The 23,974-nt window shown below is 40.8% G+C and overlaps 1 protein-coding gene across 1 annotated transcript in view; it reads left to right on the top strand.

Annotated features, from left to right (window-relative positions):
• LOC100329044 (nodal modulator-like protein) overlaps positions 1–23,974 on the top strand; it is a 36,835-nt gene that overhangs the window by 5,992 nt on the left and 6,869 nt on the right. The window contains exons 5-23 of the mRNA XM_006814047.3: positions 6,252–6,358; positions 7,034–7,106; positions 7,341–7,493; positions 11,233–11,367; positions 11,748–11,837; positions 12,725–12,781; positions 13,754–13,953; positions 15,946–16,117; positions 17,619–17,760; positions 18,339–18,470; positions 18,948–19,084; positions 19,542–19,690; positions 19,798–19,896; positions 21,148–21,336; positions 21,540–21,622; positions 22,151–22,316; positions 22,855–22,981; positions 23,374–23,615; positions 23,736–23,877. Coding sequence (XP_006814110.1) covers positions 6,252–6,358; positions 7,034–7,106; positions 7,341–7,493; positions 11,233–11,367; positions 11,748–11,837; positions 12,725–12,781; positions 13,754–13,953; positions 15,946–16,117; positions 17,619–17,760; positions 18,339–18,470; positions 18,948–19,084; positions 19,542–19,690; positions 19,798–19,896; positions 21,148–21,336; positions 21,540–21,622; positions 22,151–22,316; positions 22,855–22,981; positions 23,374–23,615; positions 23,736–23,877 — 2,595 coding nt within the window. The remainder of the gene's footprint in view (positions 1–6,251; positions 6,359–7,033; positions 7,107–7,340; positions 7,494–11,232; positions 11,368–11,747; positions 11,838–12,724; positions 12,782–13,753; positions 13,954–15,945; positions 16,118–17,618; positions 17,761–18,338; positions 18,471–18,947; positions 19,085–19,541; positions 19,691–19,797; positions 19,897–21,147; positions 21,337–21,539; positions 21,623–22,150; positions 22,317–22,854; positions 22,982–23,373; positions 23,616–23,735; positions 23,878–23,974) is intronic.

The raw sequence follows: 23,974 nt of genomic DNA, 5'->3' as shown, positions 1-23,974 counted from the left end.
TTATTATGCGTGACCAGCACTCTGGAGACCTTGGAGGCAGAACGCACCAGCCTCCTAGACTAGGCGACATTTTTACTGGTGGGCCACCGCACATCTACATGCGACACCCCCTAGTGTCGCCTGGGTCTCTTGGCCAGGGCCACTACCGTGCTACGAGACGCGGCCTTAGACGCACATGTTTTCGCCGACAAGCTGAGCCGGGGTACGTCCCCACCTCAGTGATGCAGAATGGACATCCTCCACCCTCTTTGTTCAGGGAATGGTGGGTACAGTCTCGGAGCTTCGGAGTGCAATGAACCAGAGGGTTCAGATTGAATCCGCTAGCCAGTTATGGGCAAACGGAGGGCACCCTAAGCACAGAAAACCCAACGCCCTAGGGCGTCGTCCGCTAGCCAGAGTCAGCCAGGAGGCAAGCGCTTATACCCTTCCATGGGAGGGAAGGGTAGTGTTGTGCCCCCAGGGAGGTAAGTGCCAGGTGGTGGCTCCTCACCCTCTCTGGGTGGACGTCTACCCAGCAGCAGGGTAGCATGTTTGACGCTCACCTCTGCAACCGGGGGGACAGGCACGTGTTCGGTGAATGGCCAGGTCACAACTTAGTGACTACTTCAGGCCTTGGGAGAACTCTCCTCATGTGGGAAGGTAGCACACCCCTCGCAACTGCCGAACACATGGCCACATATCCCTGTCGTACACGCCAGTTTACGGGATACCGCTGAAATCTCCATTTCCCCCCGTTAGTGCCTCCCCTGTTGGGCACTGCCAAAGGACTCCCGCAAGGCAGAAGCAATCAGACAGGAAGTAGCAGTTTGCTGGGGAAAGACGCCCTACACAGGGTACATCAGCCGGAACTAAGGCCAGGCTTCTACCCAAATGTGTTCGTAGTACCAAAACTACAAGTGGCAGGCATCCAGTTTTGGACCTAGGCAGACAGAATCAGTACGTGCTCCTCGATCGGTTCCACATGGAGACACCATTCAGGGTTCTTCTCTCCATCCACCGTTTTGACTGGTTAGCCCCGCTAGACTTAAGCGGGGCCTACCTGCACGTACCGATGCACCCAGCGAGTTGCCATCTTCTTTGAATCGCCCAGCTGGGCCAAGTATTCGAATTTCGGGTGCCCCCATTCGGGTTAGGCTCAGCGCCCTACATGTTCACCAGAGTGATGAAACAGGTAGTGCTGCTGCTTCACCAGATGTCGGTACACCTCAATCCATATCCAGACTTCCGGTTACCAACAACCCCGGCAAGGGGTAATAGCCAAACGCGTCAGGCTAACACGGGATTTACTTCACCAGTTGGGCTCATTAGTAAATCGACAAGTTCCACCTCGACCCAACGTGCAGTTGGGGTCCCTGGGCATGGAGTTTTGACACAGAGGTAAGCTAAGTAAGAGTAAGCTTGGCTTAGCTATTTCAAGTGTATTGCTTAGCGCTAAGCAGCCTAGCCGAATGCCTAGTCAGCGTTCCCTTGGTGTCCCTCTGTGAACTAATGCGGATCATCGAAATGATGACCTCGGTTCGAAGGGTCGTTCCCCAGGCCGCACTACGCAGCCGCCCAGTATAACACTAGTTATAACGCCGAGCTCTCCTATGGGAACTAGATAGGCGGGTTTCGATCTCGGACCAAGTGAAGGAAGCCCTGCTCTGGTGGTCGTCACTGGCCAACCTCGGACAGGGGAGCCTCTTGGGCCCGCTCGCCGCAGGTATGACTCTGGTAACAGATACCTCCCCCTAGGGTTGGGGAGCGCATTGGGCCAACATGCCCAAGGATATGGTCCCTGCATTAGTTTCGGGACTACCATATCAACCGCCTCGAACTGAAAGCAGTGTACTTAGCACAACCACGCTTTCTACCCGTAGTTCGAGACCACAGGCAATGCAGCGGTGGTCTCCTTCAAGAAGGAGGGGGGATGCATTCCCTATCGTTGTCAGTCCTAGCGGAGCAAAATCCTCCTTTGGTGCCTGGAAAACAATGTGGAGCTAACCGCACACCACCTTCCAGGGGTGAGGAACAGTCTGGCGACGCCTTTTCAGGGCGGCTCCGTCTCCAGAACACAGAGTAGCTGATACCCCAGTGGGTAGCCTCCAGGCTGTTTCGGCCGTGGGATGGTCCAAGGTTGGACCGTTTTGCTGCACCCCGGAATGCCAAGCTCCCGACGTACGTAACACTCCTGCTGACTCCAGGAGCCTGGGCCAGGGTCGCTTTGCTAGCCCCGTGGACCCACTTAGTTGTATACGCCTGTCCTCCTTTCCCGCTAGTTCACCAGGCACCGGAGAAAACTTCGACAGGTGCACACCCGCATATTATCATGGGTTGCACCCCATTGGCCAAGCAAGGCCTAGTTTCCACTTCTGTTGGAAATGCTAGTCGAAGCGCCAGCAGTGCTTCCGGACTTACCGGACCTGCCGTTCCAACCAGACGGCACACTACCAACGAGCCCAGCAGGTATCACTTACACGCATAGAGGCTCTCAGTAGACCCGCACATACGAAAGCCTTATCTGAGTGGACTGCCAATGTCCTGGCCAGGGCGAACAGGCATTCCACCTACACGGCCTACATTTCTAGGCTGCAAGCATACACTGATTGGTGTAGTGGAAGGGCGATTGATCCATACCATCCCTCTATTGGCCAGGTAGGAGGCTCCTTCGTTCACCTGTTTGACGAAGTGGGTTTGTCCTACGCAGCCTGCGTTGGCTACAGGTCGGTCTTGTCCCCCACCACTCAGAACGTACGGGAACAAGACTAGCTGATTGTCCTATTATTACTGCTTTCCAGGCGCCAAGACCCCATACAAGGGAGCTGCCCAACTGGGACTCGTCGGCTGTGTTGTCTGCTCTAAGCAGACTGCCCTTTGAGCCTATGCAATCCACACCACTCAAAATAGTCTTCCTCCTGGCCCTCGCCTCAGGTAGGCGCCGGTCAGAGCTAGGCGCGCACTGTCCTTCGCGGAAGGTTGTGCTGCTTTTATGGACGAATCTGGTTTTCTCGCCAAGAACCAAATCCCAGGACACGATCCTCAACCGATTGTCATCCCCCGGCTGGCAAATATTGTCAGTCCGGAGGATCAGGAAGAATTGCTTCTCTGCCCGGTCAAACACATTCTGAGGGCAGGCTTCTGGAGAACACAGAACGTCTTCATCAACTACTACCTAAGAGACACCCAATCTATTGAGCAGGGTCTCTTCAGGTTAGGCCCCGTCGTAGCGGGTCATGCCTTGTTTGCTGACCCAGCCCGAACGATCGCAGGGGCCTCTGTGCATAGGCGATAAGTCAGTCTTGGTATTTTTGCGGGCAGATTGTCTGTTCCACTAGCACTTCCTGGAAGCTCCCAGGTTTCGCTTCTGTCGACCTACGCCCTCATGCGAACTGTTTCGGTCCTACTTCAAGCTTATCACCCCTGAATTCGGCTTGGGTCTAGCTTTCTCGTGCACACCGGACCCTGTCACCACAACAGCATTGGCTTCTTGCTTCGGGGACAGCACAGGCAAGGTAAGACACCACCCTTCTTGGGTCTTAACTTAGGTTTTTGGGTTTGTTTTCATCCCGGACTGGGGAAAAGTCTTTCATCATTCTCCTTTTTTTTTTCTTCTGTTTGCTCGGAAAAACCCGCCACCTATCGGTGTCCGACTCTGACTACAGTTCAAAATAGTCATTTTGACTGACCGGAGTCTATGGTGGGTAATTGAACGTAGTGAATTTAGGCGAGGGTTCTCCGAACCCGCCTATTCACATAGTTCATACACCCACCATAGACTCCGGGTCCCCCCAGACTCCCCACTCTTTCCGTCGCATTGGTCCAAGTCCTCGAGGCGGAGAGAAAGGAACCAGAGTGATGGATGTGATGGCTACCTGTGGCGCTGGCAGGTGGCCTCGGTCACGTGGGTTCGTGACGTAAGGGGTAAAAAAAGCTTGAGGTCATGGGGCTTCCCCTGACCTGGATTCTATCTCTCCGTCACCGGCAGAATCGCTGATTAATGCCTACAGTTAAAAATAGTCATTTTGACTGACCGGAGTCTATGGTAGGTATGAACTATGTGAATAGGTGCAGAACCCTCGCCTAATTTTACGTTTGTGTATTTTGAAAAGTTAGTTATCGATGACAGCAACAGCAGTGGTGTTTGTCCATTGCATCGCAATGCACGACACGGTGATCATTAGAGCGCAATGAAAAATGTTTACTTCACTGTTAAAATGCCTTTAGAGTGAAAAATATGTGGAAACATTTTTTAGTTTCGCTCACAATGCAAAAAATGAAATCGCGCTATCGGACCTTCCTCCTTTATGAAAATAAATAAAAAATCGAATTTTTTAACAGTATACCACTAGAAGCTGCCAGACGAGAAGTTATTGACATATTGCGAGATAAGGGTGAAAAACTTTACTTATCATTTACAACTGTATGTTTTCATTCAGCTTGCATGCTGAAAGCATCTACATCTTGTCTGTTTTTTTGTGTGTGTAGTTTGCGAGGCTAGTTGATCGCGCCAGGACAGGAAGTTACACACCGCTTCTCCGTAACTGAGGCCAGCAACTCATTTGCATATAACATCAACAGTGACTTGTCAATCAAAGAGCAACGCAAACAAACTTTCGGGACTTTTAATCACATACGCGTGCCTGGGTTCCCTATATTTTGAAAATGTTTTTTTGAGTATGATCCAACATAGACAAAGCTCCGAAATTTGAACACAATCTAGCCAAGACTGTCTGGGTAAGAAAAAAAAAATTCACTCAGAATGCCCACGAACCTGCATCTCTACTATTAATTTAAAAAAACACTACTACTTCATCAGTATTGTATTATCTATAATAAGATTATTGTTTTATATTTTACACCTATACTGGATCATTAAAATTTGACTTATTTTGACCTTAGTCACTTCTAATACAGCAAAGTTTGGTATATTGTTTTGACTGACTTCTGGGCATTTGGGCCTATCTGAGGCCAGTTACTCATAGTTGGATTTCATCTGTAGCCATCTTGGCTTACATGCAGCTATCATAGATGAGGTGAAGTTGTTATAACTGCTCTAAGGCCATTATAGCTGATCCCAGGTTATTATAGGTTATCAGAGGTCATTATAGCTTATCTGAGGTCATTATAGCTTATCCAAGGTCATTGTAACTGATCTGAGGTTATTATAGCTGATCTTGAGGTCTTTATATGCTATGTTCACACGACAGCATTTTATCGGAGCCCAACGGTTCGAGCCAGCTCGAGCTAGCAAAAATGGCAGTGTAAACGCGTTCGGCTCGAGCCAATTTCGGCTCCACTAAACCTTTGGGGTTGAACTCCGATAGGGTTGAGCCCTGACATGGCTCCGATCGTGTAAACGCATTGGGGCCCAACTATCGGAGCCGAAATCACGTCCTCAATCGTCTTCTTCGAGTAACCTCTCATCTCAATTATGGCGGAGACAACATCTTTCATAATTTCACGCAATTTCAGGCTTGAATAAGAGGTATGCGTCTTGATATATAGTAACAAATTATTGCGATAGATTGATAGCTCAACGGGAAAAACAAAATGGCGTACGAAATTATGCGACAAAAACTTGAAAGAACGACTGTACGGAAACTTTTTAAAGACACTAAAAATATAAATCGTAGAAGCGATCGCGGTACGGTGACATGTTCCAGGTAGGTTTAGATTCTTCAATAGTTTCTCTATGATAGATAGAGAGAATCTGTGATTCTTCCTAGTAGTTTAGATATCACTACAGTTGAATAGTTACAAAATGGTAATTTTGCATGACAATAACTTGAGCGAATAGGTTGTATTAAACGCATTTTAGCTGCCGTGTTTCCTGTTTATTCGAGATACTAGTACCTAAATCATAATACCAGTCATTGTCTTTTCTACCTCCATGCTCAGGCTCTTTTTTCTCCTAGCTCAACAGCATCATGCCATGTAAATAAAAAACACAAGCACAACACTAAAATCATTTTCAGTCACTAATTATTCCAGGGCACTGTTCCGTTCGACTGAATCGAACTCTGGCAGATCTCGGCTCTCGTTCGGCTCCCGACTGTATGAACGCATTGGAGATAATCTCCTGTTAATCCGTGGGAGGAGAAGTAGTTCAGCTCCGATAGAATGCTGCCGTGTGAACATAGCAATAGAGTACCTGATCTGTATGACTGTTGACTGTCCTGTAGCCATTTTTGCTGGTCTGCAGCCATTTTCGTACTTTCTTTTACATTTTTTCATACATAGTTAGGTGTTTATATTATTCTTTGCATGTATAGGTAATCAGCAAGGGAATGTCAGAAGGGCCAGCCGGAGTCAGAATATCACTTAAAAAGAAACCATCAATGGATGTACTTCAAGAAATCCTGACTGATATTGGTGGAAAGTAAGTGCCTTCTCATATGAAAATTAACAAAACAAGTTTCAAATGAAACAAACATGAGTGCATTGCTTCAGTGGCAAATAATCTACAGCCAGTCTCCAGGCATGTTGTTTTACAGGTGAATAACAGTCATTGATTATTCCTCAGTCATGATCTCAATAAAGAAATTAGTATAAACAATTATTTTTTGGGGTTTCAACAAATGCAGGTAAAATGAGTGCATAATGATATCCACCATGTTAGTTTTATGTACAAGTTGACCTTAAACTGTATCCTTTGACCTGATAGGTCAAGCCAGGTGTAAACCAATCCAATTAATGTGTGGTACATCTGCATGAATGTATCTAAAAATTCCATCATATTGGCACCAGGAAACTCAATGTTCAAGTATAATTATTTGGCACTGATGTTTTTTTAAATATAATTTTACATCAGTCTTCAAAAAATGCTCTGTGACAATAAGCAATATATTCACAAAATATCAGCAAGTTCCAAAATCTTTCATGCTTAAATTTAGAGAAAACTAGCATTTTAAATATGCATACCACTGAGAATGTTTAGTTTGAAAGTGTATTTGTTGTCTTCTCCATTAACTCCTACATGCTACTCAATGGTTGACAAGTGTATGACCATTGTGTGTCATTTCACAAATTGTTCATTGCTTTTCAATTGTTTTAGATATGTATTCAGTAAGGTGATGCCCGGTGATTACATTGTAACAGCGTCTCACCCACTTTGGAAATTTGAAACTGTGAGTATACATGTATAACAACAAATTAAGAATCATATCCATAAAGTTTAATATTTGTGATTTAGATGTCACCCAAATTGAACTTATTTTGTTATATGTGGTTTTCTGCATACTATGAGTTGCCCGATATGCATCCTTCTGGGATCTTGGAAGTGCTGTTTTGAGATGAATTGAATGGATAAGGTTCTAGTGTGTGTGGCTAATAACATTGATTTGATGCTTGTTCCTCTGCAGTCAACAGCTAAGTACACAGTGACAAAGGAGAATGGTAACCTTGGTGACCAACTTGTTGTCAATGGCTATGATGTAAATGGTGAGGTTCGTAGCGAAGGTGAAGCAATACAGGGTGTGGCTTTTTTGTTATTTTCAAATAACGTTCAGAAACAGGTGAGATTTTAAAAAATCTGCTCTTATATAGAAAAAGGAGTACCCAGGGTGTCTCAATCAAAGGAGTACCCAGGGAGTCTCAATCAAAGGAGTACCCAGGGTGTCTCAATCAAAGGAGTACCCAGGGTGTCTCAATCAAAGGAGTACCCAGGGAGTCTCAATCAAAGGAGTACCCAGGGAGTCTCAATCAAAGGAGTACCCAGGGAGTCTCAATCAAAGGAGTACCCAGGGAGTCTCAATCAAAGGAGTGCCCAGGGAGTCTCAATCAAAGGAGTGCCCAGGGAGTCTCAATCAAAGGAGAACCCAGGGAGTCTCAATCAAAGGAGAACCCAGGGAGTCTCAATCAAAGGAGAACCCAGGGTGTCTCAATCAAAGGAGTACCCAGGGAGTCTCAATCAAAGGAGTACCCAGGGTGTCTCAATCAAAGGAGTACCCAGGGAGTCTCAATCAAAGGAGTACCCAGGGAGTCTCAATCAAAGGAGTACCCAGGGAGTCTCAATCAAAGGAGTACCCAGGGAGTCTCAATCAAAGGAGAACCCAGGGAGTCTCAATCAAAGGAGAACCCAGGGAGTCTCAATCAAAGGAGAACCCAGGGAGTCTCAATCAAAGGAGTACCCAGGGAGTCTCAATCAAAGGAGTACCCAGGGAGTCTCAATCAAAGGAGTGCCCAGGGAGTCTCAATCAAAGGAGTACCCAGGGTGTCTCAATCAAAGGAGTACCCAGGGAGTCTCAATCAAAGGAGTACCCAGGGTGTCTCAATCAAAGGAGTACCCAGGGTGTCTCAATCAAAGGAGTACCCAGGGAGTCTCAATCAAAGGAGTACCCAGGGAGTCTCAATCAAAGGAGTACCCAGGGAGTCTCAATCAAAGGAGTACCCAGGGAGTCTCAATCAAAGGAGTACCCAGGGAGTCTCAATCAAAGGAGTACCCAGGGAGTCTCAATCAAAGGAGTGCCCAGGGAGTCTCAATCAAAGGAGTGCCCAGGGAGTCTCAATCAAAGGAGTACCCAGGGAGTCTCAATCAAAGGAGTACCCAGGGAGTCTCAATCAAAGGAGTACCCAGGGAGTCTCAATCAAAGGAGTACCCAGGGAGTCTCAATCAAAGGAGTACCCAGGGAGTCTCAATCAAAGGAGTGCCCAGGGAGTCTCAATCAAAGGAGTGCCCAGGGAGTCTCAATCAAAGGAGAACCCAGGGAGTCTCAATCAAAGGAGAACCCAGGGAGTCTCAATCAAAGGAGAACCCAGGGAGTCTCAATCAAAGGAGTAGTACCCAGGAAGTCTCAATCAAAGGAGAACCCAGGGAGTCTCAATCAAAGGAGAACCCAGGGTGTCTCAATCAAAGGAGTACCCAGGGAGTCTCAATCAAAGGAGTACCCAGGGAGTCTCAATCAAAGGAGTACCCAGGGAGTCTCAATCAAAGGAGTACCCAGGGAGTCTCAATCAAAGGAGTACCCAGGGAGTCTCAATCAAAGGAGTACCCAGGGAGTCTCAATCAAAGGAGTACCCAGGGAGTCTCAATCAAAGGAGTGCCCAGGGAGTCTCAATCAAAGGAGTGCCCAGGGAGTCTCAATCAAAGGAGAACCCAGGGAGTCTCAATCAAAGGAGTAGTACCCAGGAAGTCTCAATCAAAGGAGAACCCAGGGAGTCTCAATCAAAGGAGAACCCAGGGTGTCTCAATCAAAGGAGTACCCAGGGAGTCTCAATCAAAGGAGTACCCAGGGTGTCTCAATCAAAGGAGTACCCAGGGAGTCTCAATCAAAGGAGTACCCAGGGAGTCTCAATCAAAGGAGTACCCAGGGAGTCTCAATCAAAGGAGTACCCAGGGAGTCTCAATCAAAGGAGTGCCCAGGGAGTCTCAATCAACGGAGTACCCAGGGAGTCTCAATCAAAGGAGTACCCAGGGAGTCTCAATCAAAGGAGTACCCAGGGTGTCTCAATCAAAGGAGTACCCAGGGTGTCTCAATCAAAGGAGTACCCAGGGAGTCTCAATCAAAGGAGTGCCCAGGGTGTCTCAATCAAAGGAGTACCCAGGGAGTCTCAATCAAAGGAGTACCCAGGGAGTCTCAATCAAAGGAGTACCCAGGGTGTCTCAATCAAAGGAGTACCCAGGGTGTCTCAATCAAAGGAGTACCCAGGGTGTCTCAATCAAAGGAGTACCCAGGGTGTCTCAATCAAAGGAGTACCCAGGGTGTCTCAATCAAAGGAGTACCCAGGGTGTCTCAATCAAAGGAGTACCCAGGGAGTCTCAATCAAAGGAGTACCCAGGGAGTCTCAATCAAAGGAGTACCCAGGGTGTCTCAATCAAAGGAGTACCCAGGAAGTCTCAATCAAAGGAGTACCCAGGCTGTCTCAATCAAAGGAGTGCCCAGGGAGTCTCAATGAAAGGAGTACCCAGGGAGTCTCAATCAAAGGAGTGCCCAGGGAGTCTCAATCAAAGGAGTGCCCAGGGAGTCTCAATCAAAGGAGTACCCAGGGAGTCTCAATCAAAGGAGTGCCCAGGGTGTCTCAATCAAAGGAGTACCCAGGGAGTCTCAATCAAAGGAGTACCCAGGGAGTCTCAATCAAAGGAGTGCCCAGGGAGTCTCAATCAAAGGAGTACACAGGGTGTCTCAATCAAAGGAGTACCCAGGGAGTCTCAATCAAAGGAGTACCCAGGGAGTCTCAATCAAAGGAGTGCCCAGGGAGTCTCAATCAAAGGAGTACCCAGGGTGTCTCAATCAAAGGAGTTCCCAGGGAGTCTCAATCAAAGGAGTACCCAGGGTGTCTCAATCAAAGGAGTACCCAGGGTGTCTCAATCAAAGGAGTACCCAGGGAGTCTCAATCAAAGGAGTACCCAGGGAGTCTCCATCAAAGGAGTACCCAGGGAGTCTCAATCAAAGGAGTACCCAGGGAGTCTCAATCAAAGGAGTGCCCAGGGAGTCTCAATCAAAGGAGTGCCCAGGGAGTCTCAATCAAAGGAGTACCCAGGGTGTCTCAATCAAAGGAGTACCCAGGGAGTCTCAATCAAAGGAGTGCCCAGGGAGTCTCAATCAAAGGAGTACCCAGGGAGTCTCAATCAAAGGAGTACCCAGGGAGTCTCAATCAAAGGAGTACCCAGGGTGTCTCAATCAAAGGAGTACCCAGGGAGTCTCAATCAAAGGAGTACCCAGGGAGTCTCAATCAAAGGAGTGCCCAGGGAGTCTCAATCAAAGGAGTACCCAGGGTGTCTCAATCAAAGGAGTACCCAGGGAGTCTCAATCAATCAATCAGTCCATTTTTGGCTCAATCCCAGATGTTGTTTCTCCCTATAAACAAGTGATAGTCAGAGATGTGTTATCACATGCCAACATTTTCTGATCATTTTACTGTAAAATACTTTATTTTTGTTTGGATTTAATTCTCGCTATTTTCGCTGAAGGAATGATTCAATGAAAATAAAATCCAGCAAATACATCTTTTTCCCATATTTTACATTGAACTCTTTAAAAATCAGTGAAAATAAATTACATACAAACACCCAAAAAGTCTTTTCAGCTAAAATAAACTATTTTACCTTGCATGCACTTTTATTTTAGATGCACTTCTAATAGAGCAAATCGATACAATTGTAATCATGTAGCTGAACTTGATGTCTGTGTCTGATGACTGATCATATCAGATCTCAAGTTCACGGCTGTCAAAACATGTAGCATCAATCACAGAGGATAGCTTAAAGAAATCTTTCATGATTATGTACTTAAACCATGTTTGTTGTTTTTATAGGACATACACGGATGTGATTTTACACCGGTTAAAGGCTTTACCAGTGCAGAACAATCTAAGTTACTTTGCAACGTAGAATCAGATAAAAATGGTAAATTTCTCTTTCCTAGTCTACCATCGGGACACTATTGGTTGGTAAGTAGTGTATATACGTAATATCTACCATTGACTCGAAATATCATAGCTATGTATGCACTTTTCATTTCTTTGCCACAGTTGTACCAACAATACATGGCGCTATATTGAGATGAGAAGTTGATTTTGTGGCAAGATCACACTCGTGTGGAAAGACTGTTTTGCCATTCAATATATGCATGTAGTGCCTGTGAATGTTAACGTACTAACTTGCCATATGAACTATTAACATTTTTCAGTAAATGTCACACAGCAGTCTGTGAAGTTTTATATATAGATTATAAGTATTGTCCAAGAGTTTGCTGATTAATAGCAGTTGTTTGATTTCCGCTAAGTAATTATTAGATGACATTAGATTTCTTTCTTCCTTGTCACCATAGATACCATTTTACAAAGGGGAACATATTACATTTGATGTTGTACCCGACAAACTAAACTTTGATGTGTCATTTGAAAGTGTCAAGCTTGAGGTAAGTAATAGGAAACAAACATTATCTTTTGATGTACATTAGTGCTGAGAGCCGTTTTTAGTCCCCGTTAGAACGCAGTCTGAAAACGGGGACATATGGATTGACCTCTGCTTCCATGTGGTCGTGCATGCTAAAAAATCATCAAATATCAAGCATTTTTGGCATTTATGGATAAATTTCGTTCAAACTTGGTACATACATTAGACGTTACGGCTTCCTGATGCATTTTATTTTTCAGATTGGATTCAAAATGGCTGACTGGCGGCCATTTTGTTTTAATGAATGGGCTTCTAGAGCCATATCTCTGACATGCTTTGACTGATTATGTTCAAATTGTATATATTCATTATACATCATGTTATAGACATATACATGTATTCAAAATCGCTGATTTTGTTTTAATTAATGCTTATCCAGAGCAATATCTCTCAATATGGACAAGTACTCATTTGACGATCAGATAGAAATGTCAATCATTTTAATGTTAAACAATCATCATAATCATATTCCTGACATGGTTATATTCCAGCTATATTACTATAAACAAAACTATATATCTTAAATTCAATAACTAACGGGGACTGTGCCATGCATGGCTTTGTTTTTTTTAACGTTGTGCAAAAAGACTGACTGCCAACCTTACTCAGAAAAGCTAATTATCACTCAATTCAATCCATGTCATTTTGAAAAGATTTCAATAGTGTAGCTCCCCCAATCTAAACCATTACCTTGCTCAGGAGAGCCATTTCAAGTTTGCAGGCAGGCCTGTGATTGCCGATTTTCAGGTTCATTACCATGGAGGTTGACTCTTTGATTTATTCCTGTACATTGACTTTATCAACCTTTGACCTCCATATTTACGTCAGTATCTGTTATTATTTTTACAGCCCATTTTCCAAGTGGAAGGATTTTCAGTGACTGGAAAAGTATTGGACAGGGTCAAGGTAAGTTTGCATGTATCGCGTTTCATCTATCATTCAGTAAGTTGTGGTAGCAACATGTCATTGCGTTGCGATTCAGTATATACTTGTGGTACTGTGTTTACGAAAGATGACACATAAATGAAGTTGTAACAATTCTGTATTCAGGGTTCTTTCTAAAGCATTACAAGAATCATGCTTGCATTTGTTGGAAACGTGAGTCTGAAAATGAATTAACATGATATAGTCATCAATTGAAGCAGAGTGGTCGTCACATGTGCATGCACAGGAATTGAGTACCAAGTAACGATAACACATGCTAAAAACGAAAAGGCTCTTGGGTACACGCTTGTTTGAAAACAACTACACGCTCTTTTCGTCTGTCGCATGCGCTGGTGACTACTCCCCGCTTTAACATCTTTCTTATATGCAAATTTGTTGCAGCGCATGAGTATTTTCCCAGTGCCTTTGTTAACAAATTGTAGGTACAGTAAAATATCTAATTTTCACTGAAGATATGATTCAATGAAAATGAAATCCAGCGAATATACTTTTTTTTCTTATGTTGTACATTCAACTCTCCAAAAATCAGTGAAATTAAACTCCATACAAAACACCAAAAATGTCTTTTCAGTGAAAATTAATTCCAGCTAAAATAAAGTATTTTACAGTATTTTAACATTCATTCCTGTGGAATCAATTTACTATACCATATTTGTTCTAGTGGGAGTGCATCTCCAATAGATGCACACATCAACCAACAATTGCATGTATTATATATAATATTAAATATGTTTTATTTTGATTGTAGACATGTCTATCATCTACGTTAAGCGCAAGCTCTACTAATAAACAAAATTTGGTATATGCAAAATAAAAGATGCATTGTATGTTAATTTTTCATTAATTTGACCCTCCCAAAACTGTGGACAATATTGGACTAGAAACATAACTTCAACCGGTGCTCAATATATCAATCTGCTTGTGTTTACAAAGGGTTCTGGTCTCTCTGGAGTCTCCATTAAGCTGGATGGTAAACCACAGACACTAAGTGAAGCAACTGGCATGTACAGACTGGATAAAGTTACATCAGGTTCCTATGTAGTGGAAGCCCAGATAGATGATGTGTTCTTTGATGCAATGACAGTGAAAATTACACCAAATACGCCACAGTTGCCCGATATTACAGCTATGAGGTAAGAGACCTGAGTTCCTGGGTGGTGCACTTTGTCATCATTGCCTCTTAAAGTAGGTTCATTGGACTTTTATATTGCATAGAGCATAAGCAAATACACACACAACCAAAAACAAAAGTGAGAACAAATTTGACTGTGCTATTTACTTGAAACTTTGGGTCTGTTTAAATACTTTCTTAAATTCTGCAGTTTGTCGGTGGCGGTGGCATTATTGATCAATGGTTTATATGCACTTCTAATAGTCAATATGGTTTATTATTATACAAACTGGTGCTAGTCCACTAATTACACTTCGGTTACTTGATAATACCGCATCGATAGCTAATGGTCACAACTATATTACGCAAATACAACAAGATATCACAGCTACTACCTGGTATTATTACACCAAATACACCACAATTACCTGACAAACTATTATGTAACATACACATACCGTATTACCCTGGGCATGCGTCCAGGGGCCTGAACATACAAAATCGTGAAAAATTGGGGGTGGGCACTTACCCGAGGACCACCCCAAAAAAGATTTTAAAAAGTTGTTTTTGTGATCGTATGATAAGGTCAAATAAAGGAATGCTTTTGTACACTTTGTACACAAACTTATTTCTTGATTTATGTGAGGTTTCAATAAGCGTGAGCACTTGGTCAAGAACTGTGGGAACACTAAGACACATGGTTGAATTTCAAGAATAAAACTTGTTGCATGCCAGCGAATGAAGTTGTATTACTCACTGAAATTGGGTACAAAGTATGGTAAGTATTGTAATCAATGCACGGTTACTTTTTTAGTACCGGTAACCGTGATCAGTGCAAGTCGAAACGGCCGGGAAAAACTACCACTTGTAATCCAAGATGGCGATGACCTCATTAGCATAATTTTGTTCATGCACGTATTGATACATCGCATCGTAATTACTGAAGAATAGCAGACAGGGTTATGAAACAAATAAACCTTTTATTACTGATGTGAAATGTTTACAAACTATTGTGAATACATAAACATATCCAAATGGCGATACATAAAAAACAGACTGAAAATAAACTCTGGTCGACCTCATTAACATGATTTATTCACGCACCCACACGCATGACAAAATTACAAAAATAACGATGATGCAACAAGTTCCCATCGTCGGCATGCCTCATTATGGTTATCGTAAAGGACTTTAGGTCAGCAAAATGTTTTTCCTTCAACGACAGAAAAATAATACACATGCTGTGATGAAGGATGGAAAGAAAGTAGCAAGTTTACGACGTGATGTCTCAAAAGTGCTAGCTCCCGTTATGGATTCACAGTCAGCGAAATGCTACATTTTGAAACCAAAGCTAAGTGCTTCAAACCACTCACCAAGGTATGGATCGTTTTAATATTGCAATATTGGATTCATCGTGAATGAAGAGAAAGCAGAACGTGTGCGCCACATGCTGCATGGTTCATCTTACGTCGTTAAGTTCCAATGAGTTTTTACGTAAAAACACAAACAAAGCGGCCCTTTTCAGGGTCACCACACACTCCAAAAAGAGAACTACCGTAACAAACACACAATTTAAATAAATCGAACGTGTTCGTTTTTGACAAATAAAACTTTATTGTTGACCCCGTTCTCGGCTAAAAATCACCCTGGGCGTTTAACCGAGGATGTCCCCAACATGTAACTTTTGTGAAAACAGGGGGTGGGTGCTTGCCCAGGGAGGGGCGCGTGCGCGGGGTAATACAGTATTACAGGTACATGTATCTGTTACAGCAAATACACCCCAGTTACATTAGTTAATACAGCTATAAGTAACTATTACATAAATACAGCACAAGATATTACAGCTACTTTACCAAATACAGTACCTTACACTTACCAGATATACCATTGGTACTATAAACATCAGATTATAAAAACATTGGTGAATATTACAGTCACTTAATTATTAAGTAATAGTGGCATACCTAACTTTGTTCTGTGTGTCATTAATAGCTTTATATGTTATTTATTTCAGTTTTAATCTGTGTGGCAAAGTCATCCTCGATGCTGTTCCAGAAAATTTTCCAATGGCAGCAGAAAGACAAGTTACCTTTAACCTTGCAGGGAGTGACCATGTGACCACCTTGACAGCCAAAGCTGATGGTAGTTTCTGTTCTCCGGTGAAACCTGGCAATTATGTGATTAAGGTACAGCCATAGAATTATGTGTGATATTTACAAATATTACAAGTGTATACTGTGTGTCGTTTCTCCATTAATTTTAATGCTTTCACAGCCTTCATTGTTTGCATGGGTAAACATAACTGACCATTTTATAGGATGCTTTTCAACAGAAGCCTGCTTCCCTCCCATTTTTTTTAATTGACACCTCTTCCTCTCCCCCTGCTCTAAATCTTATGAAACCCTTGTATAGAGATCTTTCCTTATAAACTAGTTTATATACTTAACTGTTATCTATGCTTTTTCATTGGTTGTCAGGTTTGACAGGTTTCACTGTAAAATTACTACACAGATTGGTTGATTCTCCGATGCTTGACACCGCCTGATAATCTTACTACATGAAATACATTGTATACTAAACTAAATACATTTAACTGTAGCCTAAAATATAAGCAGTGATCGACTTACTTTGTCTCACTCCTCTATCATCTCGATACGATGCTAGTAATATCTCATTACCCATTCAGATTTATGCAAGTGTCACATACTATGGGATGTCATGAGCAGTTCCAGTCATTGGACTTGTCCATAATTGTACAACCTCTGATGTGCTGTTGACTAACTGCATTTCCAATGAACTCATAAAATTCACAGTTAATAATTGAAGTTACACTCACTCTTTGCAGATATGTGAAACATCACTCTCAGAACAAGAAAAAAACACAAAATGTGTAAAAACTATGTAATAAGAAAAGTAGATATCCTGCATTGACCATTACATACATTTCATTTTAATAGTACTGGAGGTTCTTATCCTTTACTGGTCACTGGTATCATAGTTATTATAAAATTCTTACAAGACTCTTCACTAACGAATGTGACTTTGGTTAAGGTGTACAGGTTCTTGTGTTCGACCAGGCCTGACATAATGATAGGTAGATGGTCGCACAGCGCTGGAATATGGTATCTGTGGCAAAATGCTACACAAATAGTGACATTCAATGTCTGGAACTGACGTCTGACACAAAAACGTTCTAATTCTTTAGACAAACATGGCTACAATTAGGATCTTTAATAGCATGTGTGTTTGTGTTTGCAGAGAGATTACAGCAGTTGCATTCCTTAGTCGAGACCCACTTACTTTTCATTTTTCATGCCGATGTAGCATTAGATATAGCTGCACCCCTCTCCCTCGTCATGTCATACTAGTGTGAATCAATATATGTTCACTTAGCATTCAAGCAGCAAATCTGAGTTTCGGCCCGAGTATCTATTTGAACAGAGACAGTTTTTTATCAGCACGTGTCGACTCTGTTCTGACCGTTCACACACACATTTCGGCACATGCAGACTCGGTCCTGTGTCTTGGCACAGGCCGAGATTTCTAGCGTGAACACCACTAATGTAACTGCCCTTCAAGGACAAAAAAACCCTCCCAACTCGAGGTGTGTCAATTGTTTAACTTAAGATAAGAAGCCCTGTTTAATTTTATATTCTGCAGTTAATTTCTCATTCCCCATTTGCCTAGGTGATTGTGAAGGATACTGAAGCAGAAGCCGGTTTAAAAATCATACCAGCACAGCATAGTGTAACGATAACCAACAAACCTTTCAAGGATGTCATATTTACGCAGTTTAAAGCTAAAGTTACAGGACTGATCAAATGCCTAGGTAAGTCTCAGCTCATGAGGAGTTTTGATAAATGAAAAGTGGTGTACTTTAAATCCTGCAAAAATTATTCACTGGATTTTAATATCAAGATTTACACTGATAATTGCTGAACAGTAGAAGGTTATTATTGGTGATTATTTCTTTTGATACCGAGCTGTTCCAATGTTTTTGAGACTTGTTTGATTCTTTAATTCTGGTAATACTGCAAGATAGTCTTGCGTTGATGCCGTTGTTACATATGTTGATGAGGTCATTCATGGGTAATACCGGAGATAATGTTTTTTTCCATTTATTATTTACAAACAATTTTGATCAAGAACTGTAACAAATAGGAAATTAGGTCCAGCTTGTCTAAAATTAACCAAGAATTTATAGAAAATTACATAAAACTGTGCAATGTGCAGTTGGTTGTCATGGAAACTGATGTTACTGAATCAAATACTATGATATAATGGTTGCACTGGTATTATACAATATTATGCTGACTGAAAGTGTTTATCATTTTTTTATAAAATATGCTACAGTATTGGTTAATTTATAGAAAGTTATTCAACATTTACAATATTTTTTTTTGCCAGGTGTCTGTGGTAGTCTGTCCATCAATGTAGCAAGTAAAGACCGTGATGGCGATGAAAGATCAGTCCAGATATCACAAGGCACCAAACAAGCTTCGTTTATTATCAATAACGTACTACCTGGGAAATATATCGGTAAGTTACTCTAATTTCAGTGTAATAAAGTCTTAAAAAAAAGTCATTTTATGATCGAATTTGTGAGTGTATACACACGTTTTTATCTTACCCTGTCTACTGAGTTAGTACATGTGACACGGCTAGAGATGTGTCCTGTGCAGTTATGAAATGTTCTACTGTTGTTGTTTTTTGCTGGGGGGGGGGGGGGGGGCTCAAGATAATGAAACAATGTAATGGGAACTACATTTAAAGATAAAATAACAAAGATCTGGTTGTAAAAATATAACAGTTTGTTCTATGTTAATACAAAGAATGTGTTCTCATGTAAGAAATCCTGCGCTTCCACTTCAAACCAAACCAGGTTCTTCTAACTGTATTGATCAATCTTCAGTAGTAGCCATATTGCAAACATTTTTACTTGACTTCAAAAAGTTCGGTGTCACCATAATTGTTTAAACGGAATACTAATGATCAAAATCATTTCATTTTATTTAGCTACAGTAATTCAGGACGAGTGGTGCTGGAAAGAAAAGACGGTGCAGTTTGAAGTTGTTGATAAAGATGTTGGAGGTGTTGAGTTCGTCCAATCTGGTTTTGTTATGAAATGTACAACATCTCATAGCATGATATTGGTAAGTTGTAGCATAAACCAAGAGGGTCTATGATTGTAGCAGTGCATAGTAAAAATTTAATACTATACTGAGGGATCTGTCTAAATAGAACAATGTTTTCCGTTGCCCTCTACAAAAATCATTCACCCAGTCTTTGGTGTTTGCTTGGAACTCTAAAATTTTATTTTGACTGCTTTTCTGCAACCAATGCAGTATTTGATTTTTATGTTGCCCATGTCTGTCATTGTTGTTGTTGCCATCATCGTCAACAATTTCTTTGTGTCCATAATAACTCTAGTAAATTTGTTTCTAATCTTTCTCAAATGAGAATATACTGTTAGTAACTGTAAACCTTTGGCCAAGGTAGATTTTCATGTTTCTCATAAATATATTGTTGAAAAAGTCCCCATTAGCTAAAACAGGCTATACTCAACATTTGAAGTATGTCATACATGTGTATATAATTTTTTTATTGTAGGAGTATGTGCATACAGCTACTAGCAAAAGTGGTGGCAAGCTGACTGCTGACAAAGGATTGAATCAGTTTTGCTTACTGCAGTCTGGACAGTATACATTTACACCACATTCATGTCATCAGTTTGAACGTGATGTTTACACGTATGATACGTAAGTGTGTTTTTTTTCTGCACATATATCTTAAAGCTTTGGAGTCTTGAAAAGGTTGCTTAAATTGTTTTTATAGTGAAATTGTATTCCGTGCTCTATTTTTCTAGCGCATCCAATGAAATATTGGCGTTTACAGCTGTCAAACACTTGGTGAGTGGCACTCTAGTAACTAATGAGCGGGTACAGGATATGATTCTCACTATACAGTAAGTACAACACTCCATTCCATTAAAAAATTACAATATTCAATCTCTGTAGTCTTGTCCATTACGTAAATAAAATGATTTGCAGGATTACTGGTGCTATGTCCACTAGTATAGTCGTGCTATTAAAAATAGTTTGGTGCCGTTGAAACAACAATATAGTTTTATTTTATGCTGTTACTCACAAAACCCAGATAAAAATGCACGATCACCAAACTATATATTGCACAAGACACAAGTCAAACCTCCATGAAGATAGTGATTATGATACAGTAAAATGTTCTCTTCAAATGCCTAGATTTTTTGGTTACAAAAAATTCTGATGAAATACCTATTTTTTGATTATTTCAAAAATATAATTTTTAAATTTTCAGGCAGTTTTTCTCCAAAAAAAATATTTTGTCTTAGGTGAAAAGCAACATGAAGTTAATGACATACTTCCAAAAAGAAATTGTGCTGAATTTTAAGCTCCGCTGTCGTCAAAGTCGACACAGCGGAGCTGTTCATATTACTGATTGTCAGTTGGCGTCCATCGGCGGCGGCAGCGGCGTCAACTTTACAATTTCAACTTCTTCTTCGAAACCGCAAGTCAGAATGTTTTCAAATTTGATATGCAAGTACCTTGGATGGTTCTTTCTCAGATTTGTTCATTTCATGTCAAAATCTCAAATTCTCTATTTTTGGTGAATATTTTTGTCATTTTTGGTAAAAAGTGATATTTTCGACTTCTTGTAAAACACCTCAAGTCCGATTACTTTGATATTACATATATAGGTACTGCATGTGGCCCTCTCTCAGATTTGTTCATTTTGTGATGATATTTTAAATTTTTTAATTTTGGTGAATATTTATGTCATTTTCGGACAAAATGTGATATTTTCCAATATTGTTGAAAACCGCAAGTCTGATTGCTATACATACTATACATATTGCTCATTTTATAATATCTTCTGTTCTTTAATTGAAATGTGCATTGCTAACAGCGGAGCTATCTCAGCCGAGAGGCTGCTTGTTTACTCAATTGAATATCATATTTGTTCTATTCTGCACTCATCTCTGAGAGAAGTGTACATGAACCAAAAATTGGTTTATCAATAAAATTTTACTTATTCTGACCATAGACTCATCTCTTAAATTTACGTAAGTGCTTGCATTACTAATAGAGCAAATACATTACCCATTAATAGCAGAATAAGTTGGTTGTAGAGTTTTTGTGATAGAATCCTCACTAAATTTTACACACTAATTACACAGGTCATCCATTGAGACTGAACCACCAATCAACATCACACCTCTCAAGTCAAAACAAGAAATTGAAAGAGATGAGAAAGTGAAACAAAGCCCCTCAGCTGGCAAAGATGAGAAGAACAAAAATAAGTCTAAAGAGTCCAAAATGGCTGACCTGAAAGGACCCTTTACATATGAGTATTCATATTATGCACGGTAAGTGAAAGATATTGTTTTCAAACCAATAATATTGTACTGATAAACACAATTGTATCTGATCGGTTCAAAGCCATTATTGTTGCAATTAGCATTTTGTGATACCCACAATGAAATATATTTTTAACTTGTACATGCAAATGCTGGCTTTTTTTTTTAGAAATAGTTGCAAATTAATTTTATACCTTGTTTGAATGTTCTAGGAGTGCTGAGAAGCTCATCATTACGCCATCCTCGGCGGAATTCTTATTTTACCCACCTCTCCATGAAGTCACTGTACTAAGTGGTAAGTGCATGTACCTAATATTGGTCATCCTCAATGTAATTCGTAAAGCTCTCATGGCTGTATTTATGCACAGATATCAGTCAACTGACTATGTATACTATGTGTGGTCTACATTATTATACACTTGTGAAGCAGTGGTTCTATAATATATATAAAGTCAGGAATGATAATTATTATTATTAACCTTTTCAAATCAGACTTCCTCACCCAAATTTATTGCACTTTTTTTTTATATTCTTCAATATTTCCTAATTTTGTAGCCAACAAACAAAATTTGAGCCAATTTTCAGTTTTTGCTCAAAAAGCTTGGCTATTTTTGTCCCAATTTCTGAAGAAAAGTGCAGACTATAAACAGGACTATTTTGTAAATTTGGGATGAAAAGTGGTGATACTGGTGATGAAAAGGCTGTTAATGACATTGTATCAGTATGTACAAAATGTACTTGAAAAGTACTTTAAATGCAATAGCTGCCATTATAAAGTGAAGTGAGATCTATAGAACTAATAACTATTTGTTACATATTTCAGAAAGCTGTCCTACAGTTGTACCACCATTTGAAGGCAGATTAGGAGTGTTTCTTGTCGGTAGCATTGTACCTGCACTGAGGGATGTTGATATCACGATTACACCAGAGAGCCCAGCCAGTGATGTACACAATATACTCATCAAGACTGATGACACAGGAAAGTACAGGTAATATCAGTGTAAAAATCAAACTTGGTCCATCCAAGCAATCTATATGAACTAAGTATTTCCTGAATATTTAGAAAGTTTAGTCAGGTTTTACTGTTCGATCACAGATAAAGATTTGATTTTATATAATCGTGTGATGCATCTGAAGATTTGAAGGTTCAGAAATGATGAGTGCTGTTTATTAAATTTGCAGTTGACCCAATATGTACGCAAATCCCAGCAGACTTTCACACAATCATTGTTCATTTCTATAGTGTCCACCTTCAGAAGAGCTTCATGACTTAAATATCCGTAATTAAGCTCTTTACTTGATCCTGGTAATAAATCAATCATTCACATATTGAATACTGTAAATCACTTCAATTTCGTAGGAGAAATAATTTTTATTAGTCAGTGAAAAATCAATATAATTTTTCCGAGTAATTTCCGTGAAATTTTGTCTTCACGAATGCAATAAAATACTGCCATCTTGCAAATCAGTGAAAATTAAGTGGTTTACAACCAGGATTCAACCAGAATTCTATATTGATATTTTCAGAGTTGGTCCATTGCATGATAGCTTACAGTATGGAGTAAGTGCCAACAAGGAAGGTTACATTCTGACTGCCATTGATGGGAAACACGGCTCATTCAAAGCTTTTAAACTCGGTGAAATCATTATTGAGGTGAGTTTACATTCACTGTTGCTATGGGAATGATGTGATGTCTGGATAATTTCACAGTGAATGATGGTAATTTTGTAAATGCAATTGTGATAGATCACGTTATTCCCCACTATATATACGCCTGGCAGAAAAAATAGTAGAATTTAACTGTTTGAAAATGTGTTCAAATTATGTGAAATTAGCAAGAAAATATATAACATATAATTGATAAATAACTCACAAATTTTGCAAAATTAATGTTTGGTGGGAAAAAACTATTATTGTTAAAAATACTGATTTAAAAACAGACGTATATAACTACCTTTCTTAATTTTACCTCCAAAAATATAAATTAACATAGATTTTATCTCTTTATTTAAATGTCCATGTGTTCTCCATTACATTTTTTTAAGGTTTTTGATGAAGATGAGACGCCTCTGCAGGGGGTCTTGTTATCTCTAAGTGGGGGTAATTTTCGCAGCAACAATTTGACCCAGGATAAAGGACTGATGCATTTTGGGAATCTGAAACCAGGACAGTATTTCCTTCGTCCTATGATGAAAGAGTACAAATTTGAACCCAGTTCTCAGATGATGGAGGTTTTGGAGGGAACTACTGTCAAACTACAAATCAAAGGCTTTCGTGTTGCGTTTAGGTAAGAAATTAGATCAGCTGTCAGCCATTTTTCTGTTAATTTCGGCTAATTATGTGAAGGCTTTCAGCAAGTGATGCGTTAATAAACACATACTGACAGTCTGTTTTCTGTTTCTTACAGTTGTTACGGCAGAATTATGTCGTTAAATGGTGAACCAGAGCCTGGCATCTCTATACAAGCATTGGGCATTGACAATTGCGGGGAGATATTAGAAGAGACGATATCTGATCACGACGGGACCTTCCGAATGAGGGGACTACAGGTATTATTATTATTAGCATCGTCACCAGGCTGTGATGGGTTGAAACAATTAAACCACTGTACCTTAAAGTAATACATGCACCTTTAGGAAACAGTTC

The sequence above is a fragment of the Saccoglossus kowalevskii genome, chromosome 6 (genome assembly GCF_978046115.1).
Source record: "Saccoglossus kowalevskii chromosome 6, keSacKowa6.1, whole genome shotgun sequence".
NCBI classification, from domain to species: Eukaryota; Metazoa; Hemichordata; class Enteropneusta; family Harrimaniidae; genus Saccoglossus; species Saccoglossus kowalevskii.
This window is presented reverse-complemented; position numbering and strand designations above follow the sequence as displayed.